The 19019-nt window shown below is 54.1% G+C and overlaps 2 protein-coding genes and 1 long non-coding RNA gene across 10 annotated transcripts; 2 read left to right on the top strand and 1 right to left on the bottom strand.

Annotated features, from left to right (window-relative positions):
* The first annotated feature begins 47 nt into the window (after nt 1-47).
* LOC146758157 (uncharacterized) lies at nt 48-706 on the top strand. The gene is made up of 2 exons (XR_014935037.1): nt 48-178; nt 438-706. It is a non-coding gene; the product is annotated as an uncharacterized LOC146758157 (long non-coding RNA).
* Nucleotides 707-2018: 1312 nt separating this feature from the next.
* FGF22 (fibroblast growth factor 22) lies at nt 2019-5594 on the bottom strand. Of its 3 annotated transcripts, none has more exons than XM_085517696.1 (3): nt 5058-5594; nt 2689-2796; nt 2019-2520 (listed from the first exon to the last, which is right to left on the bottom strand). In XM_085517696.1, the coding sequence occupies exons 1-3, from the start codon at nt 5284-5286 to the stop codon at nt 2480-2482; spliced, it is 378 nt and encodes a 125-aa protein (XP_085373822.1). In that variant the 5' UTR covers nt 5287-5594; the 3' UTR covers nt 2019-2479. The 3 variants fall into 3 exon arrangements, with proteins under 3 accessions (XP_085373822.1, XP_015741851.2, XP_085373821.1); XM_015886365.3 differs by having other exon boundaries at nt 2693-2796; XM_085517695.1 differs by having other exon boundaries at nt 2697-2796.
* Nucleotides 5246-18923, top strand: POLRMT (RNA polymerase mitochondrial). Of its 6 annotated transcripts, XM_085517690.1 has the most exons (22): nt 5246-5375; nt 5588-5776; nt 6153-6245; nt 6748-7406; nt 7685-7815; nt 9203-9389; nt 9540-9689; nt 9843-10010; nt 10329-10499; nt 10706-10945; nt 11191-11970; nt 12359-12481; nt 14137-14259; nt 14451-14627; nt 14771-14857; nt 15115-15228; nt 15916-15968; nt 16226-16324; nt 16436-16508; nt 16981-17063; nt 17594-17664; nt 18363-18923. In XM_085517690.1, exons 1-22 carry the CDS (start codon nt 5285-5287, stop codon nt 18410-18412), a joined length of 3912 nt encoding a protein of 1303 aa, XP_085373816.1. In that variant the 5' UTR covers nt 5246-5284; the 3' UTR covers nt 18413-18923. The 6 variants fall into 6 exon arrangements, 5 of the variants coding, with proteins under 5 accessions (XP_085373816.1, XP_085373818.1, XP_085373817.1 ...); XR_014935036.1 differs by lacking the exons at nt 5246-5375; nt 5588-5776 and adding an exon at nt 5858-5946 and having other exon boundaries at nt 16918-17063; XM_015886277.3 differs by lacking the exons at nt 5246-5375; nt 5588-5776 and adding an exon at nt 5858-5946.
* Nucleotides 18924-19019: the final 96 nt, after the last annotated feature.

Below are 19019 nucleotides of genomic sequence, written 5' to 3'. Positions count from 1 at the left end.
AGGTGGGGACAAACCAGACTCCTTGCTGCGTGTCACCATGCAGTGAGTGCTTTGGGAAGCATTGGGCTGTGTGAGTTATGAGCTGCTGCTTCTTCTGTTGCAGGGATTTAAGGCAGATGATGGATCTCCCTCATCCTGGTGTTGGTGGAGGTGTTGTGCTGCCCACACTTTGTATCAGGTGATTTGGGAATGCTGTTGTGGTCTTATTTTCCACACCCATGCTATTCTGGGATGGATGCATATCCAGAAGGCTGGGTCTCCTGGTGGCTGAGCATAGAAAGAGCTGGGCCAGCTTTGCCAAGGGCAGCCCAGCCTTGTGCAGTGCCAGCTACAGGCAGCTGCCCCTGCCCTATGCAGCTGTGTGCTGGTGACCCAGCTGTCCCAACGCCTACCTTAAGCTCTTGCACTTGTTTGTCTCTTTGATGACTCAAATGCAGGAGCTCAGATGTGGCTGATGGGAGCACAGCAGGAAAAGGCATGGAGGAGCTGCTGACCCTGCAGGGACAGCCGGACTCTGCCCTGCTGCTGTCACAGAATGGGCTCACGGTGGCAGAACCATGGAGTAAATCAATGAGGATCCAGCACTGAGCAGAACTGCCCACGTCCCAGAGCTTCCTATGAAGGGCTGTAACTCCTTATAGTGAGGGGGAAGGTGGTGTGTGGCATTTCTTAAACCCTTTCAGAATAAAAGGGGAAGGTTTGCTGGAGGAAACAGTGCAGTGCCATTTGCCAAATGGGGGCTGGCAGTGAGGAGGCACTGCAGGCACTGAGCCATTGCCCTGGAATGTTTTTGTCATTGGCTCTGCCAGCTCAACCAGGCTGCAGCTGCTTTGATCTCGCAGGCGGATGCCTCTGGGACAAGGGTTTATCTCAGGACTGGTATATCAGGGTAAGGGCTCATCTTGAGCCAGAGGTCGAGCCAGGAGCTTCTGCTGCTGGGATCCCAGGCTTAGGAGCAGGTGGTGATAGATCCCAGAGGCAGGAGATCCTGGTGCATTTTGGGTCTGTGTGAGATGCTCGAGGTGGGCTTCAAATGGATTTAAGTGGGTTCATATGGGTGCTGCAGCTCCTGGGGTCGGGGTCTGGTGCCCACTGCAGTCCCAGCAGTTGCTGCAGTGGTTGCTCCCTCCTGCCACAGGCTCGTTGGGAGCTGGTTTGACCTCATTGCAGCCTTTCAGTACCTGAAGGGAACTTACTCCCAGGAAGGGAGTAAACTCTTCGAAAGGGCTGATAATAGCAGGACACGGGGAAATGGTTTTAAGTTGAAGGAGGGAAGATTTAGGTTGGATGTTAGGGGAAAGTTCTTTACTAGAAGAGTGGTTAGGTCCTGGAACAGGCTGCCCAGTGAGGTTGTGGATGCCCCGTCCTTGGAGGTGTTCAAGGCCAGGTTGGACGGGGCCCTGGGCAACCTGATCTAGTAAAGGTGTATGTTTGGTGGCCCTGCTGGGCAGGGGGGTTGGAGTTACATGATCCTTGAGGTCCCTTCCAACCCGGGTAATTCTGTGATTCTGTGATTCTGTGGTTTGGTAAGAAATGGAACGAGTTTGGTGGTTTGAGCTCGGGCCATCGCTCACATCTGATGTGACACAGTGACCACGCTGCGGTGCCTCTCACAGCGATGCTCAGCAGGCACTGCAGGAACGGGCACTATTTCTGGCTGTGATGCTCTCAGAATCACTTCCCAGTACCCAGCTCCATCCCCATCTGCTGGAAGGGAATGGAGTGGGACCACAGGGGATGCTCATCCGGGATGCAGCTGTGCCATTCCCTCATCTCACTTCATGCACCTTCACCCCACAGCAGCCTGACATCCAGGGCTCTCCCCTCCCAAAGCCATTTCCACTAATTCCATCCCTAAAACACCACTTGCTGCTTCTCCTTAAGGTTAGATTTGGGGCTGAGCATGTCCTTACCCACACACTCAGTTGTAGGGTGGGATGGATGTCAAGGTCTATAATCTCACAACCCAGGGCAGCACCTGAATGAGCCCACGAGCACCAGCATCGCACTGCCACGACTTGCTGCCCCTTGCCATGAACACAGCTTTAATTTCCACGAGTGCTCAGACACCAAACACATCCCACAGCTGCTCTCCCCATTGCAGAGATGCTGTCAGCAGGATGGGAGGCATTTCCATCCACGGTGTGTGTGTCTCAGTTTGGACACATGGAGGGACACTAAGCAGAGCCCCAGCATGGCTCTATGTACTGACTTATAAAACAAACCAATAAATAGCAATATAGATAGATATGTACATAGATGAAGTAGCCTTCCCCCCCTCCAGGGGAGGGACTACAGGACAGTCCAGGAGCCACATTGTGGGGTTCAGCTGACGAGCATGGGGAGGAAATGAGTGGAGAGATGCTGCCGGCTCGTCTTGCCCCCTCTCCGCGGCCTCCCTTTGCTATTGAGAGAGAGGAACATGGGGCGACCCCGGTGCCGCCAGCGCAGCGAGGCGTAGGTGTTGTAGCCGTTCTCCTCAATGCGCTCCGTGAACTTGCAGTTGGGGCTGAATTCCTTCTGATAGAGGAGGGAAGGGGGGTGAGCAGGGTGAGGGCTCTGCAGGTGCCATCCCCTATGGGGTGTAGGGGGTATAATATGGGTACCGGCCCCACTAGGTGCAGGATACCCCCCACCCCATTCCGGCTCTACCCTGCACCTCCAATGCCTTGAATTGAAGTGCCTGACCTACCGACCCGTAGAGCTGCCCCCGCTTGTTCATGGCCAGGTAGAAGCCGGTGTGCACCGCCCTGATGGCCACAACGCCGACACGAACCGACCGGATCTCGACGATGCCTGAGGGACATAGAAGTGATGCTGTGAGATGGATGGGCCACCTCCTGGATGGACCCTTCCCCTGCTGCCCACAAAGGGACCGTCGACCCCACAAAGTGCCGCTGAGACCTGGTGCAGGAGCAGGGGAGGTGAACAGATGGATGGATGGATGCTGTCCTGATGGAGCAAGGGCTGTATGTTGGAGGGAGAACCCCATCATCTGGGAGGGTTTGCCCTTTATTCTCATCCTCCCTTGTGCCCATCTGCCCCTGGGAGCAGAGCTCTGCTGGAATAAGGCCAAGCTGCAGCTCCACGTGCCTGGAAGTAACTGTCAGCCTTTGCCCCCTGCTCAACTCACTGTTGTTCTCCCTCAATCAGCAGCTGAGCCTCTGCCCAACACATGGCTGTGAAGCTCCAAGGACTCAGCCCAGCTCTTAGACCATCCATCCCATTGCTGGGGGTGCTGCTCGCCTGGCTGGGACCAGCACCGATATAGGGACCTGGGTGGGGACTGCAGGATGCAGCAGCCCTGGGCTTGGCCCCACAGCAGACTAAAGGTGCGTGCACCCAGCCCGTGGATCTCGGTCAGAGCCGCTAATGGGAAAGGCATGTGGTCAGACCAGGTAGATTTTAGCGTGGAAACACCCAGAGCAATGCCAGGAACTCTCTGGATTCTTCCTCCCCCTCTTCCTCTGCTTCAATGAGAGTCATCAGCCTGACCCCATCCCTGCTGTACATGGGGAGCCCCATTAACACACTGATGTGGATGAGGACACGCAGAGGCTTCAGCTGGCTCATATAGTGCCACAGCCTCTGGGTAGGGTCTTCTGCAAAGCCTCACCCACCCACTGCAGGCTGAGCCATCGCCTCCATGGGGCCACTGTGATGCTGTTGGGAGAGGATGGGGCTGGATATGGCACAAGGACAAGCTGAACGCTGTGCAGAGCTCAGTGCTGAGTGCTACAGGATGATACTGAGGGGGATGTTCAGCCCAGCCACCAGCACAATGTGGTGTGGTCCAGCACGTCCCAGCACAGCAAAGCCATTAACAGGCAGCCGTGGGGAAAGGTTGAGAAAATGCCTGCAAATCCATCTCAGTTTATCGCTGTCTGGAGCTGCTGCTATTTATACCAAAGGACTTTTGCTTCTCTAAAAATAACCCCACTTTGCTATTCCCGGTGCTCAGTAGGGCAGAGCCAGGCTTTGCTGATGAGTGCTCAGCTCCATGCAGGCTGTATGGGGCCAAGGAAGCAGCCCTTATCCCATCAGAAGGCTCCAGGTGTGGGGCACAAGGAGGGGAAGCCCAATTCCAGCCACTGGTAGGGCTGGGCTGGTGGCTGCAAGGAGGGCTGGGGAGCAGAACCCGAGCCCAACCCAGGCACAGGTTATCTTCAGTTCCAATAACCAGAGTGAGCCTGATGTGACAGCCTGGAGCCTGCCAGGTCCTATTGCCACACGACCAAGGGAAGGCGTGGGGGAACTGGCAGCGTGCCTGGCTGGGCTCCCAGCAGCTCTTGGTACCACAACAGGGCTCCCCATGAGCTGCTGTCCCAATTGGGCCGGGGACATTGTCCTTCCCATTGCAGCTGAGCACAGCAAGGTGGGTGACATCCTCTCTGATGTGAGACAGAGATGGGCCGTGCTCTTGGGTCGTACTTCATCAGTGTGCTGTCCCAACTGAATCCTTGCTTGCAGGGCTTGGACTCTATTAGGCTGAGCAATACAGTGCAGACCCCAGGCTGCTCACAGGGACCTGCACTGCTCCTAAATGCCTCCAGCAGCTCTGACTGCAATAGGACACCCTGTGGTCCCCTTCACTCATGGCCTCTCCAACCTTCCTCTTCCTCAGCCCTTCTCCTTTCCAAGACACTGATGGGGAATGATGGGGATGGATCCCCCCAGACCCACTCTGGATGAAGATGACCCCAGATGCAGACAGTTATCTGCCGATGGTATTAGATGAGGGGATGAGAGACCCCCAGGTCCCCATTGACGCTGGTAAAGTGCCACCGGGTCCCTGGAGGACAGCAGTGTCAGTGCACCAGCAGCTTGAGCCCGTGGGGCAGAGGGGTCCGGCGGCTTCGGACAGAGCTGAACCAACTCCGGGACCCGTGGAAGATACGGCACAGCCCCTGACTCCACTCTAAAGCGGTGAGGCTGGAAAATAGCGACACAATGGGACCCGGCTCTCCCGGCTCTCCCCGTCGGGGTTCAGCTCCGGGACCCATTGAGGAATGGGCGGCCCCGGCCCCGTCACCCATCCCGACCCCGGCCCCACTCACTGCCCGGCCGCTCCCTCCAGCGCGTCCCCTCCACTCCACCGCCGTCGATGCTCAAGAAGAACCGTGTGGCGGAGAAGAGCCGCCGGCACCGCACGTCTCCTTCCAGATGCCCGTAGCTACGGGGGGGTCGCCGACCACCCCAGATAGAGCTGCCCGTTCCCGGCCCCGCCAACACAGCGAGCGCCCCAGCGAGGCAGGCGGCGAAAGCGGCGGGTCCCCCGCTCCTCATGGCGGTGGGTGCCGGGTGGGCGGTGGGGGACAACGAGTCGTTCCGAAGCTCCGGGTCATGGCCGCGGTCACCGGAGAGCGGCACCGACGGTACGGGCGGCAGAAACGACGGTCAATGGGCGGATGGGGGGGGCGGGGCCGAGGGGCGGGGTCTCTCATTCATAAATCCATGTGAATGGGGTTGGCGGGGGGGGGGGGTAACCCGACGGCTGTATCCGTGTCCCGGTCCGCTCCCGGTCCGTTTCGCTCCCGGTCCGTTTCGCATCCTCCGGTCCCGCTTTGAGGGTTCGGTTTCCCCGTAGGTGCGGACAGCTCAGCCCTGTGGTCTCCTCCCGGTTCTCCGAGCAGCATCACGGCTGTAGGAACGCTCTGTGTACGAACAGAACCGAACCGAACCGAACCGTCCCCGTTCCGTGCCCGCAACGCGCCGTGCCGGGATCCGAACCCGCCCCGTCGGGTCGCACCGCCCAACCTGCGGCCACCAAGCGGAAGTAGGCGGCGGTGCATTGTGGGAGTTGTAGTATGGGATAGAACTACAGCTCCCCGCAGGCTGCGCGCCGCGCTTGCGCAGTGTAGACGACATGGCGGCGTAGTGGGGGCAGCATGGCGCTGCTGAGGCTGAGGGCGGCGCTGCTGGGCCCGGCCCGGCTGAGGGGCGGCGGTGAGGGTCAGAATGGGGCCAGAATGGGGCTGAAATGGGGCTGGAATGGGGCTGGGGGTGGGCAGCGAGAGGGTGGGTGCAGCCAGGGTATGAGCGGGGCTGGAGGGTGCGGGGGGTGCCGCTTGAGGCCTAGGCCGAGGGCCCTGTTGTCCCATTGGGTTCCTGTTGTGATGGTGGGATCCTCCTATCACTTCTTTCTTCCATAGGGATCCCATGGAGCGTCCTGAGGTGTTACAGCTCGGCCAGCGCCAAGGAGAAGGCGAGAAATGGCGGCTGTGAGAGGACGGAGCTGCTGGAGGGTGAGCAGGGGGATCCCATAAGAGCTGCAGGGCTCCCCTTCATTCATTATCCTTTATAGGGGTTGGAAATGATTGTGGGGTAGTTGCTGAGCTCCCAACCCAAGGCCCTCATAGAGCATTGAGCTGCCATACAAATAAAGGCTGGTCTTAAGGGATTGTGAAGAAGTCGTTGCTAGAGCATAGGAGGCTGTTTTAATCTGAGCCAGAGTGAGCTTTGGCTCGATGGAGGTGTGAGCTGGTGCTTTTTACCCTTATAGGGCTGGTTTTTAGCTCCTCTGGATGCTGTGGCAAACCACAGTTCAAAGGAGGTTCCCAGAAAGATTTGGTCAGAGCAGCTGATCACTGGGAGCTGCTGGGGTGGATTAAGAAGGGAGGAAGACTTTGTGTGATCTTCTTTATAACCTCATTTCCAAGCCAGAAGTGAGGTGTTCGGGTTGGATCCAGTCTTCTGCTGTGTCTCACATCTGTTTATCTCTGTGCCCTGGCTGTTGTTTCATGGCAGTGCTGAAAGCTCGAGTGAAGCAGCTCCAAACCAGTAACGTCCCAGAGGTGACGATCAACAAAGTGGAAATGGCACCACTGCGGAGTGACAGGCACCAGGAAGCACTGCAGAAAGCAATGGATGCAAGCACAGCAGTGGAACACTTGGTCCCCACGCAGTCCATCAGCTGGACAGAAAAGCTGAAGAAGGAAATGTACGTCCGGCAGCTGAAGGTGGAGAAGAAGTTGTCTATTGCAGCCTCCCAGATGACTCTAGATGGCCAGCCCAAGGTCAAGGTGAAGGTAAAGACAAAGGTGAAAGCAAAGACAAAGACCAAAGTCAAATCCAAGAAGAGCCAGAAGAGCCCAAAGGTTACAGCAAGTACTTCCAGCAACCAGAGCCATGCTGGTCCCAGCAGCGCCGACACCTGCCATAAGCCCAGGGTGGAAAAAATGAATCAAGATGTGAAAGCACTGAAGCCTCAACGTGTGCATGAGGATAGGAGCAGCCAGCGCAAAATCATGCAGCAGAACATCCAGTCTAATCTTGAGTGCCTCCTGTACTTACAGCAGCCAGAGGAGGCTGAGAAGTTGCTCCTATCTTATCACAGCAACCCCGCGAAAAGGAAGCTTTTGAATGTTGATGCATACAACGTCGTGATGCGTGGCTGGGCAAGAAAGGTATGGAGCTATGGGGGTCTTCTGCTGCCCTTGTCTTGGTTGGTCATTGGCCCTTTGGTGCCTGGCTTTCTGTGTCACAAAGTCAGAGGTGTGATGGCCCAGGTGGAAGAGCCTCACACTGTGGAAGGCCGCTGATCCCCGTGAGCTGGCTTTGTGAAGAGGAAAGGGGTGGGATAGTAAGGATGTGACTCAACTGGAGATGGAGCAGAGGGGTGTGAAGCTGCAATTTGGTGCTGCTGGTGTCTGTTTCCACATCCTCCATCCCTTCTCATCCACAGGGCTGCTTGCATCGTGTCATCCAACTGTTTTCCATGCTGGAGTCCATCGGCCTGCGGCCCAACCTTGACTCCTATGCTGTTCTGCTGGAGTGCATGACACAGAGCCAGTCATCCACCAAAGCCATCTGGAGGTAATGCACTTCACTTCCCTTAGGCAGCCCCTGGGCAACATCCCTGCAGCTCCACTGTGCCACGAGGGCACGAAATGGGGACAGGAGGCACTGGCTCAGGGTAGGGAAAGCCTGCCTTGCTGTGTGTGTGTCTGGATGCTGTAGAGTGGTTCTTGTAGCCAGATTAAGGGGTTGGTCAGGGCTAAATCTTTGAACTGTTTTCACCACCCCAGCTTATGAGTTTGTCCAAGGTAGATGAAAACAGCCTGACTTCTGGACAGAGCTGTACCTGCTGCCAATGGGCTGCAAGCAGCCCCTCTCTAATCAGGTTCCCCTTGGTCCTGCACCCATTCTGGTGGGAATGTTTGTCCTGTTTGGTTCTCCATTGATGTCCAGTAGGTTTTACTCCTCCATCCATTCTGGTAGAGTTGGTATTTCCTAGTAGGATTAACCAGACAACAGATTTTTGTAGGTTCCCAGTTCCCTGCTGGAGTGAGACCAGGAGATTCAGATGGGTTTTATAGACCCAAACTGAAAAGCCGAAGGTAGCCAGTGAAATCCCAGCCTCTGAGTGAATGACTTTCAGGTCAGATGATCTAGAAGAGACTTGCATTGATTTTTCTGCTCAGTTATGTGAGTGTTGCATAAGTACAGCAAGTCAACTTGTAGGATTGTCAGGAGGCAAATATTTATAGCACATCTGCAGAGATTTGCCAGCTCCGAGCCTCACCAAGGTGTGTGTATTTTGCTGGTGCTGTGTTTGTATGTGAGTCCTCGCATATGCTTTCTCAGTTTGAAGTCAGAATGGGCCAGTCTGCCCATGGCAGCAGTTGTTTTCTGCCCCTTTGCCCAGGCTGTACCTGTACCTTGCATTCCCTTGTGCTGGACCAAGCTTAGAGGGGATAGGAGGAGTGTTTAAGGATGGAGCAAGCAGCACGGCAGCACCTTTCATTATGTTTTTTTATCTCAGAGGCAGTAAATCTCAGCCTCCCCATCCATGTGTGAAGGTGAAAGCTGCCTGCTCAGCACCCTTTGGGCTGGAGGAGGTGGATGACTGGCTGTAACCTGAGGCTGGTGACCTCGTCAAGGACAGGCTATACTCTGGAGGCAGCTCCTGCAGCCTGGAGAGCTGTTTCCTGGTGCCTGGCTGCATGTGGCAGGCAGGGAGAGCTGGTGTGCTGCAGGTTTCCCATTATGCCCATTGCTGCAGCACTCTCCCCACTGTCTGGTCCTGGGCAGGCATCAGCTCAATGAGGTTCAGGTTGCCACAAGACTTGTCCCATACTGTGTTTCACATGGGTCCAAGTGACACTGTTAAGGGCAAAAGTGAGGAAGGAAAAGCTTGATACAGACATCCTGAAGGATGCTGGTTTCTATCACACATCCTGTCTCATCTGCTTCTCCTCAGGTGTGTGCAGCACATGAAGAAGGATGGTTTCTGTGTGGATGATCTCTTCCAAAAGTGCCTGTTTGAGGGAGATGAGAAGGAGATGGTGCTGAAGGCCATCAGGATTATCCAGCCTGACTACCAGCTGCCCCCTCCACCCAAACCTGAGATCTGCAAGACTGCTCTGCTCAAGAACTTCTACTCTGAGGTAAGCCACTGAGCACGGGGATATTTCTGCTGCACGGGGAGTTGTTGGAGGTGGCCAAATGGTGTTCACAGATATCCTCGGGATGCATTCAGGTCCAGCACAGGACTGCAATACCTTCCCTTGGTGCTTACTGCCTCACTCTTGTTGCAGAAGAAGACGGTGTCGTATCCCAAGCTGGATTTCTCTGTTCAGGAGCTGCGGGAGCACTTCCAGCAGCAGCTGGAGTTGGAGCTGAACAGCACCATAACCATCGACTCAGTGGAGTCAACCAAACCTCTGACTCCACAAGCCATCAAAGCAGTAAATATCGGGGTGTCTGAAGGGGTGGGGGGCACCTCAGTTGGCAGGGATCTGTGGGGAAGACCTGCAGGGCTCATTCCTTTAATGTGGGTCAGTTTCCTGGTGATGTACTCTCACTACAGTGTGACTGTTTGGCTTCCATTTCTTGTGTAGCGCCAGCAATTGGCCACCTTTCGTTCTCAGTGGCGTGGTGCCATTCTCCAGGCCCTGCAGAAGTCAAAGCACAGCATGTCCCAGGCCAAGACAATGACAGGGCCCAGCGCTCTCTACCCCTACCTGTGTCTGCTGCCTGATGAGGAGTATGTGGACATCATGATGCAGGTAAGACCCTGCCCTGACTGCACTGAGATTTAGGAATGAGGCCTCCTGGGCAACCCTAGGGCCACCACAGTGCAGAAACAGCATGAGTTTCAAGGTTTACCTAAGTTATTAGGTACGGGCCCTGTCTGCACCCTGTGCTGAGCAGACAGAGAAGCTTTCGTCTATTCTGGCCACGTTTCCTTCCTAATCTGCTCAGCATCATGGGAATCAGCATCTTCCTGTGTTCCCCATATGGAAACTTTAACTCCCACTTTGTCTTTCTGCTCCGTTTTTCTCTTCCTCTCTCCTTAAGTCTCTCTTTGCCTTCCCCTTTCTCAGATTCTCAACAGCCTTTCTCCACAAGGAGAATCCCTGGCTGTCTTAGCCAGGGAGCTGGGCTCCAAAGTCTACAACAGATACCTCACCCAGAGGAAGCAGCAGAGTGGCCAGCTCGAGAAGATACAGGAGATCTATGAGAACTATATCCACCTGCTGGCAAAAGATAGCCAGGTAGGCTTTCCTGGGAGAGGGGTTCCATGGGTTTCAGAGTGGAGCTGGGGTTGGATGGTTTCTGCATCCTCATGTGCTCAGAGTCCAGATTCCAATGCTTCAGAGGCTATAAGAACTATCAGGCAGGGGTACAGGGGCAGGAGAGTCCTTCTCAGAGCGATGTTCCTGGTACAGAGATCAGTCTGACCTGATTTTCCCTCTCCCAGCCTAGTGAGTACTTACCACGGGAGTACTGGGAGAAACTGGTGGCAGAAGCAGGCTACGGGCCTTCCCTGAACTTAAAGGACTGCAGCTGGCCATATGTGCTCCTGATGCGCCTGGGAATGTACTTGCTGGAGATCCTGGTGCATTCTGTCAAGGTGCCCAGGAACACCCTTAACCCTCGCCTGCCATCCAAGCTTATCCCCGTCCTCTATCACATCTACTCCTTCCGCAGCAGCTGGCAGGTAAGCCTCATCCCTGGTGGCTTTGGGACAGTGCAGATCATCAATTCATACTAACTAGGTCCTTGCAGGACCATTTTCCCTTCCCCATGCCTTTCTTTTTCAGAGGTTTTAAGGAGCGCCTGGTTCTGTATACACAGGGTGATTAGTGTGATTGTTACACAGTGAGAGACTTGACCATGTGTTCTTCCAGGCTTCCCCCTGCCTCTTCTACTGCTGACCTTTGCTCCTCTGATTCTCTCCTCCAGGTTGGGCTGATAAAGCCCCATCCCATTTTCTCACAGATAGTGTCAGATGCTGCAGAGACCACGCTGACCTTTAACTCCTCTGCCATACCCATGCTGTGCCCCCCTGTCCCCTGGACCTCCCCCCATTTCGGTGCCTTTGTCCTGAGTGATACCAAACTGATGCGTTACGTGGATGGGGCCATCCAGCACCAGCAGCTCCTGGACCAGTGTCCCCAGGTGAATCTCCACCCTGTGCTGGATGCCTTGAACCAGCTGGGCAACTGTGCATGGAAGATTAACCAGCCCGTGTTGGATATAATCATCTCCATCTTCAATGACAAAGGCAATGAGAAGCTGGACATCCCACCACCTGTCTCTGAGGCCCCCAAGCCTCCTGTCTCTCCCAGCAGTTCCTCTGCCTTGCACAAGTCCCAGAAGCACGAGCTGTTGCTGTGCAAGAAGAAAGCAGCTGAGATGCACAGTTTACGCATGGATGCTCTCTATAAGCTCTCCATTGCCAACTATGTCAGGGACAAAGTGTTTTGGTTTCCTCACAACATGGATTTCCGTGGCAGGACTTACCCTTGCCCACCTTATTTCAATCACTTGGGTAACGATGTCACTCGTGCCATCCTGCTCTTTGCAGAGGGGAGGCCTCTGGGGCCAAAGGGTCTCAACTGGCTGAAGATCCACCTCATTAACCTCACAGGGCTGAAGAAGAAGAATGCCTTGCAGGAGCGGTTGGATTATGCCAATGAAATCATGGAGGAGATCCTGGACTCTGCTGACCACCCGCTCACGGTGCGTGTGGAGCGGTGGGATTCAGAGTCACCAGGGAGAAGCTTGGGTTGCAGCCAACCCTGAGCAGTATAGGAGTCTCCTAACTGAAGCAAGTAATGAAAAAGCAGGGAAGTTCAACCCTGTTTGAGCTCAATTAGGAATTGTTCCACATAACTGAGGGGCATCAGCGTTTTCTTTAATTTTAAAGGAGGCTTTAAACGTTCCTCTTGTTTAGCATAGTGTCTAGGGAATAAAACATATCTGAAAACACAATGAAGTGGTGGGGAGGTGGGGGCATGGTGAGAGGAGGTGCCTTAACTAATGTTCCTAAGAGCCCAGGAGCTCACCTGCTGCCTTTACATACAAGGGCACTGCCTCCTCCTCCTACTGTGTGCTTTGCTGTTCCCAGGGCAGGAAGTGGTGGATGAACACCGATGAACCCTGGCAAGTCTTGGCGTGCTGCATGGAAATTGCCAAAGCTTCGAGGTCACCAGATCCAGCAGCCTTCATCTCTCATTTCCCAGTTCACCAGGTGGGTGCCCAGCAGATGTGCACAGCCTGGGTGGTGGCTGAGCAAGGAGTAGAGCAGGCAGGGCAGGCAGCTCAGGGCAGAGCAGAAGCATACAGTTGTATTTATTGTTATGCAACGTGGCCAGGGTTTCCTAAGGATGGAAGTATAACCTACAGGCGTCTTGATTTGAAAACTCCAGTAAACTGGCTGCTACATGCAGCCATTAACAAACCAGTGCAGTTCAGTGCTGCTTTGCTTGCCTTTAGCCAAACAGCCTGTCTGGGAGATTGCTCTCTGACAAATGTCTGCAGATTGGGAACCAGGCCAGTCCTGTCTTATCCAGCTGTGAGATGGGGACTGGGAGCCTTTTGGGATATGGCAGGAGACAAGCACAAAATGGGAGGTGTAGACCTCCGAGGAAAAGCAAGGGGACAGGTAGCAGCCTCCTGCATCCAATGCCCTGATAAATCCCTCTGCTATGCGGGAGACAGTGATTGATTCTTTTTCTGATGAGAGGGCTTAGCTTGTTTATCTCGTTAGAAGATCTCGTAGCCCTAATGAAGTGTGTGGGGGAGAATGGGGATGGATTCTGCCAGGAGCAGTGGTCTGTAACATACGTGAGACTGTCTCAGCTGAAGGATTCTGATGATATTGTTATGACAACAGAAGATCAAGAGAGCAGCTGGGGGTGTGTGGAGGGTGCAGTTAATAGAATTCAAGCAAGGACTTTTTCTGGAGGGCACAGGAGTCTGTTTCCACCTGAGTCATCAGTGCTTGGCGAATAGAGGCAGCTCTTCTGCAGCAGCAGGGCTGCCCTAGCACTGTCAGTTCTCCGTTCTCCAGCTTGCTGCACTGCAGTGTGGGGAAGGAGGAGGAGAGATGAGAACTGATCCTACCAGCAGCTGCAGGCTGCCTTTGGCCAGGCACAGCCTGAGTATAGGGGCAACCTGAAGCAGCAGCATGGCTTCGGTGAGCAGCAGGACCTTTCTATGCTGTCATTCAGGCCCTGTTTGTCTCATCCTGGCTGGTCTTGGTCCCAGGTGGGCCATCAGGCCAGCTGCTTTGACTTATTGATCTGTATGTCTTGACTGCAGCTTTAGGAAGGGCTGGGTGGGAGCTGCACTTCTCTCCTGTCAATAGGATGCAGAAGCAGCATGGCTGGAGCTTTGGAGTCAGCTGAGGGCTTGCAGAGGGTTCTTCAGTTCTCTGCCTGACTCCAGTCCTGCTCTTGGGTTTTCTAAGGTCTGTTTTGACTGCCAGCATGTGGGGCCACTTTTAGCATCCCAGACACATTTGTTTTCTTCAAATTTTCAGGTTTTTTTTTAGTGTTTCCATGGAGCTCTCTCTTAGAAAATATACGGGTGGGGAGACAGTGTGTTGTGGGTTTTTAAAACCCCATAGACAACAGCAGATAATGATGAGACCCAGACAGGAAAACCACTTAGAAGTGAAATGGAAACTGTTATAGACCTGGCCACTGCTTGGAAATCAGCTGCAAACTTGCCCAAAGAGGGGGAGGGGAAATAGCAGTAGCCCTTTAGAGCCAAATTTGTCATAGTGCTTCATGGTTTTTCATTGGTATTCCATATCTGTGGTCAAGGCGTATCTGTGCTGATGAGCAGGACTCTATCCCTGTGCTAACACCTTGCTTCAGCCCTCTCTCTTCTCACACACAGGATGGTTCTTGCAATGGTTTACAGCACTACGCAGCGCTCGGTCGGGACCTTATAGGTGCAATCTCTGTCAATTTGATGCCCTGCAGTGTCCCTCAGGATGTCTACAGTGTGGTGGCCCAGCAGGTGAGTTGTGATGGGGGAACATAGGGAAAATGTCCTGGGAAATTGTCCTTTTGGACCCTTTTTTGCATAGAATCCTGAGGAGAAAGTTAGCAGAGGGGGTTTCACAGGGTCCTTCAGACACCTCAAGCCACAAAGGGGACTTGGGCAGCACACTGATGTGACTCTGACTCCCACTGTTCTCTGTCCCTCAGGTGGAGGAGTTTAGGAAGAAGGATGCTGAGGAAGGGTTGAGAATTGCCCAAGTGCTGGAAGGGTTCATTGGCCGTAAGGTGGTGAAGCAGACGGTGATGACGGTGGTGTATGGAGTCACACGCTACGGTGGGAGGCTGCAGATGGAGAAACGGCTGAAGGAGATTGAGTTCCCTGAGGTAAGAAGCTGGAAGACCTTTACCATTTCATGTACCCACTGAGACAGGGGAGTTGCTCTCTTAGCTTATCCTGAATCTCATAGCTTTGCTTTGCATCTTTTGGTTCCCCTTTGCCTCCCCCTCACTGCCTCTGTTCTATGCAGGAGTACCTATGGGAGGCGTCTCACTACCTCGTAAAGCAGGTGTTTAATGGCATCAAGGAGATGTTCTCAGCGACTCGAGATATCCAGGTAAGGTACCTCCTCTCCTTCTTTCTTCCCTAGTCAACCCATGCAAAGACCAGGAAGGAAGGAAGGAACTCCATGGGGTCCTGGCCCAAAGACAATCCTATGTCCTTGCCCAGAGGGATTGTGCCTAGTGGTGGACCAGGTTCCCCATAAGAGCTACACTCAGGCTGGCAGGAATTTGGACTGGGAGTGGGAATGAGGTCTGTCCAGCTGTGTGTATTAACTTGAGCCACTTTCTTCTCTGCTTCCCTTTGCCTAAGAACTGGCTGACGGAAAGCGCCAAACTCATTGCACAGTCAGGAAGGACAGTGGAGTGGGTCACCCCACTGGGTCTCCCCATCGTACAGCCCTACTATCGGATCAGGCCCACTGTGGTGAGTGTCTGGTGATGGGATTAAGTTGTTCATCCACCCAGGGATGAGGAGCAGGGAAAGTATAGTGGACCTTGAGGCAGTCAGCACAAGGCCAGACAGTTTGCATCGCCTGCAGGTGAACTTGCAGAGAAGATGGGATCTGTGTGTGCAGGCACATCTCTCAGCCTCATCACAGAGACTGGAGAGTGTGGGCGTGCTGCTGAGGAATCTGCTGCTCCCATCCCACTCAGGCAGCTGGGGCACAGACCCATTCTCTGCATTGAGCAGCCCTCCTCGGGGCTCGCGTGATTCAGTCTCACTGCTCTCGCCTCCCACACGCTGCTGCACTGACTCACGGCTCCCCATCCTGTCTCATCCCATCCTCGCAGCCACTCTGCTGCAGCCTCACATTGGCCGTGTAGGGATGGAGCAAGCAGGTGCCTCCCACCTTCAGGAACCTCTTCTCAGTCCCTGCAGGAGTGAATCAGCATCTCCCTGGGAAGGGGTGAAGGATGCTTGCCAGCATCCTTTGGAGGGGGAAGCAGGCAAAGTGCCACAGGGAAATGGCAGCTGCCACAGTGACTGGAATGCCTTGCCAACATCCCCATCCAGAAAAGATGTTTCCTGCAGAGCGTGGAATACCTTGTTGGCATCATCCCCTTCCCAGAAGTAAGCAGCAGTGCTGATCACTTTTCTCTCCCCCTGCAGTTGACTTGCAACATGCAGAACTTGAGTGTGAAAAGCTCCAGCAACAACAACCAGTAAGTATGAACCCATGGTTTACACTGAACCCCTGCTGCCCCAGTCTGTGCTTTAGAGATAAAACCTCCCCATCAGTGGAACCTGCCAACATGTTCCAAAGCTCCTGATATTCCTTTGAGCCATGGAAAGTCAGCTGGAGGAGCTGGGGCCCATCAGGGCTCCCCTATAACCCCAGATCTTGGCTGGTTCTGCCCTGGCTCACATCTTGAGCCCTGGTCATGCCCCAGCTCCTCCCCTATCCCGTTCTGTGCTGCAGGAAGCCTGATACGGTGAAGCAGAAAAATGCCTTCCCACCCAACTTCATCCATTCCCTGGATTCAACTCACATGATGCTCACAGCCCTGCATTGCTTCAGGTAGGGAGCAGGGTTCTTGCCTGGGCTCTGCTGAGAGATCAGCAGCAGCGCATCACTGCAGGGAGCTGGAGCTCTCAGTGATACTTCATGGCCCTTTTTGCTGCCTCCCAGGCAGGGTCTGACCTTTGTCTCAGTCCACGATTGCTACTGGACTCATGCACTCACTGTGGACATCATGAACAAGGTAAAAGTCTCCTCCCAAATCCTTTGTGAGCAGTGATCTTGCTGATCTGTCCTCTGGGCAATTGCCAGCCCTTGCCTCCCCTGGGCTTTGCTCCATAGTCTGTTTTATTTACCCAAGCATAGCGAACCTGGGATGCTTACTGGTGGTTGCAAATGACTTCCTGATGCCTCAGGCCCCCTCCTCGCACCCTTCAGCTGGGTGCAGGGCAGTATCAGCACTAAACTGAATGAAGCAGAGTCAGTGCCTCTGTCTTGCCCTGGGCTCTTCTGAAGTGCTGCAGGGCTAATAAATGGAGGTCAGCCTCTGCTTCCCACCTCATTCCTTTCAGATCTGTCTGATAGTTCCCCTCCTTCTCACTCTTGCCCACTGCTTTCCCTCCTCTTACCTCTGACTCCTCTTGGCTGAGAAGCACTGAGGTAAAGGAGGGCAAAATACCTGTTAACCTGCAACTCCCCATTGCTCCCTGGATCAGATCTGTCGGCAGCAGTTTGTGGCTCTGCACAGCCAGAAGATCCTGGAGGATCTGTCCAAGTTCATGGTGAAGAATTACTGCAGGTATTGTTTGCATGCAGCCCTCACTCCCCTACCCATGCTAATTCCACACCCCAAGGCTGCTGTGCCTGCTGCTCCCAGGTCATGTTATTTGTCTGAGGTTTGTTCTCAAGGGAAGTTGTGCTTCCTTCTTAACTGACACCTGAGTTGGAACACAAGGTATATCTGCAACCTTTTGTTGCAGAACTGAAGTAGAAGTTGGTGCTTGTACCTTTCTGTGGGCCTGGGCTGGGCTATGATTTATGTCTGTGCCTTGGTTTCTACACTGAGCAAGGCAATAAGGGGTGGTGGTGATGAGCACTGCTTTGGCCCAGCGTGCAACCCTCATTTATCACCACCGGAGCCAAATGAAAGCAGACATCCTCAGGTCTGGGAAGTGCCTGTATTTGGGGCTGGGCTCCTGCTGCCATGGGGTGTGCAGTGTTTTGGAAGAGCTGAATCCTGTTATCAAGATGCCACGCTGGGTAGTGGAGGAGGGAGAACCTTCACCCAGACCTCCCCTTGTTGACTGGCTTTCGATCTGGTTCACGCAGCTCTGACGGAGAGAGCAGAGCCCTTTGGCAGAAGAAGCTGATGGAGCAGCTTTCAAACGTCCCTAAAACAGGTAGGAGCACAGGCTGGGAACTGCAAAGCTTAGGGGAAGTTTGGAAATAAGAAAGAGGAGCTCCTGAAGTCCTTCCCCTGTAAACATCCCTGCAAATGGCCCCTGCCTTCCACAGAGCTTTGCTCCTGAGATTTCCCCTAGATTGACCCAGCTCATGCTGTCCCCTGTCTTGCTGCTCTTTGCCCATCTGTTTCCAACCACAAAACATTTGCCTAGAGCTGGGACTGAGATTCTCAGTATCGTAATTACCAGGATCTAGATGATACACATGCAATGGGATTAAGGCGGTTAGTTAGCTTGACTCCTCCTAATCTCTTGGCTATGCCTCTGCCAGGCCATCTGGCTAACCTTTGTTCTGCCATTGCAAAATAAAGCGGCCCAGCTAAGTGCTGGCCTTTGCCACTGAGCAGCTGTTGTGGTCTGTCCCAGAGGCAGTGATGGTTTGTACTGGAGCCACGCGCTCCCCTCTTCCTTCCCTGCTGCTGTTATCTGTCTCACTGTTCCTACCACTGCCCCAGATATACAAGGTAAATCTGGATGGATATCAGTCCTTGGAAGACGTCTGAGACCCTGCAGCAGGACCCGAGCCCAAGTAGTTCAATGCAGGAGGCAAAAGCTGGGCTTAGGCAGCTTCTCTCTCAGTAGCCACATCTCCAGCAGGCTCTGCTCTGACCTCTGCTCTCCCTTGCTTCTCACAGGGGAATTCAACCTGAACAAAGTAATAGACTCCACCTATTTCTTCAGCTGAGCCTCAGCAGCCAGTGGAGCCCTGGACTACCTCTGGACTTCGGCTGCCTAGAGGTGATGATGGTAGGCACTGACCCACAGAGCTCCGCTGTCCTGCAACTCATGGGGTGACAGCTGCCAGCCCAGCAAAATACATCAAAATGGAGATGCTGGGGGGCAAAGTGGGACTGCTGGAGGAATGCAGGAGCAGCCATGGGGGGCTGCTGAAGTTAGGGGTGGGTCTGTGTTATTTGCTGCTACTGCCTGCATCCCGTCCAAGGAGCTGGAGAGGGCTGCAGAGATGCAGTGTGGGGTCAGGGATTAGGTGGGGTTGGCTTTCTGCAATCCTCACCCTGACGTAAAGCTGTCTGTGCTACTGCTGCCAGCTCCAGATCTGGCTTGGCTGTCACCTGCGTCCCTTGGCAGGAATGTGTTTTAAATTCTGTTTGCTGGGTCTCGGGGCAGAGGAAGAAATCACAAGCTCAGGGGTGGAGATGTACAGTACTGTAAATAAAATGGTTTTTGAAATACAAGGTGGGAAGTTCATCCTTCTCAGCATGTTTAGCATAAGGCTGAGGGCTGCCTGGGCTCTCCCATGGTGGGACTGATGTCTCCCCAGGCTGCCACCA

Source organism: Coturnix japonica, chromosome 16, assembly GCF_054131305.1.
Source record: "Coturnix japonica strain WE chromosome 16, WE-NBRP24, whole genome shotgun sequence".
Taxonomy (NCBI): domain Eukaryota; kingdom Metazoa; phylum Chordata; class Aves; order Galliformes; family Phasianidae; genus Coturnix; species Coturnix japonica.
The sequence above is the reverse complement of the archived record's forward strand: the minus strand, read 5'-3'. Positions and strand labels throughout refer to the sequence as shown.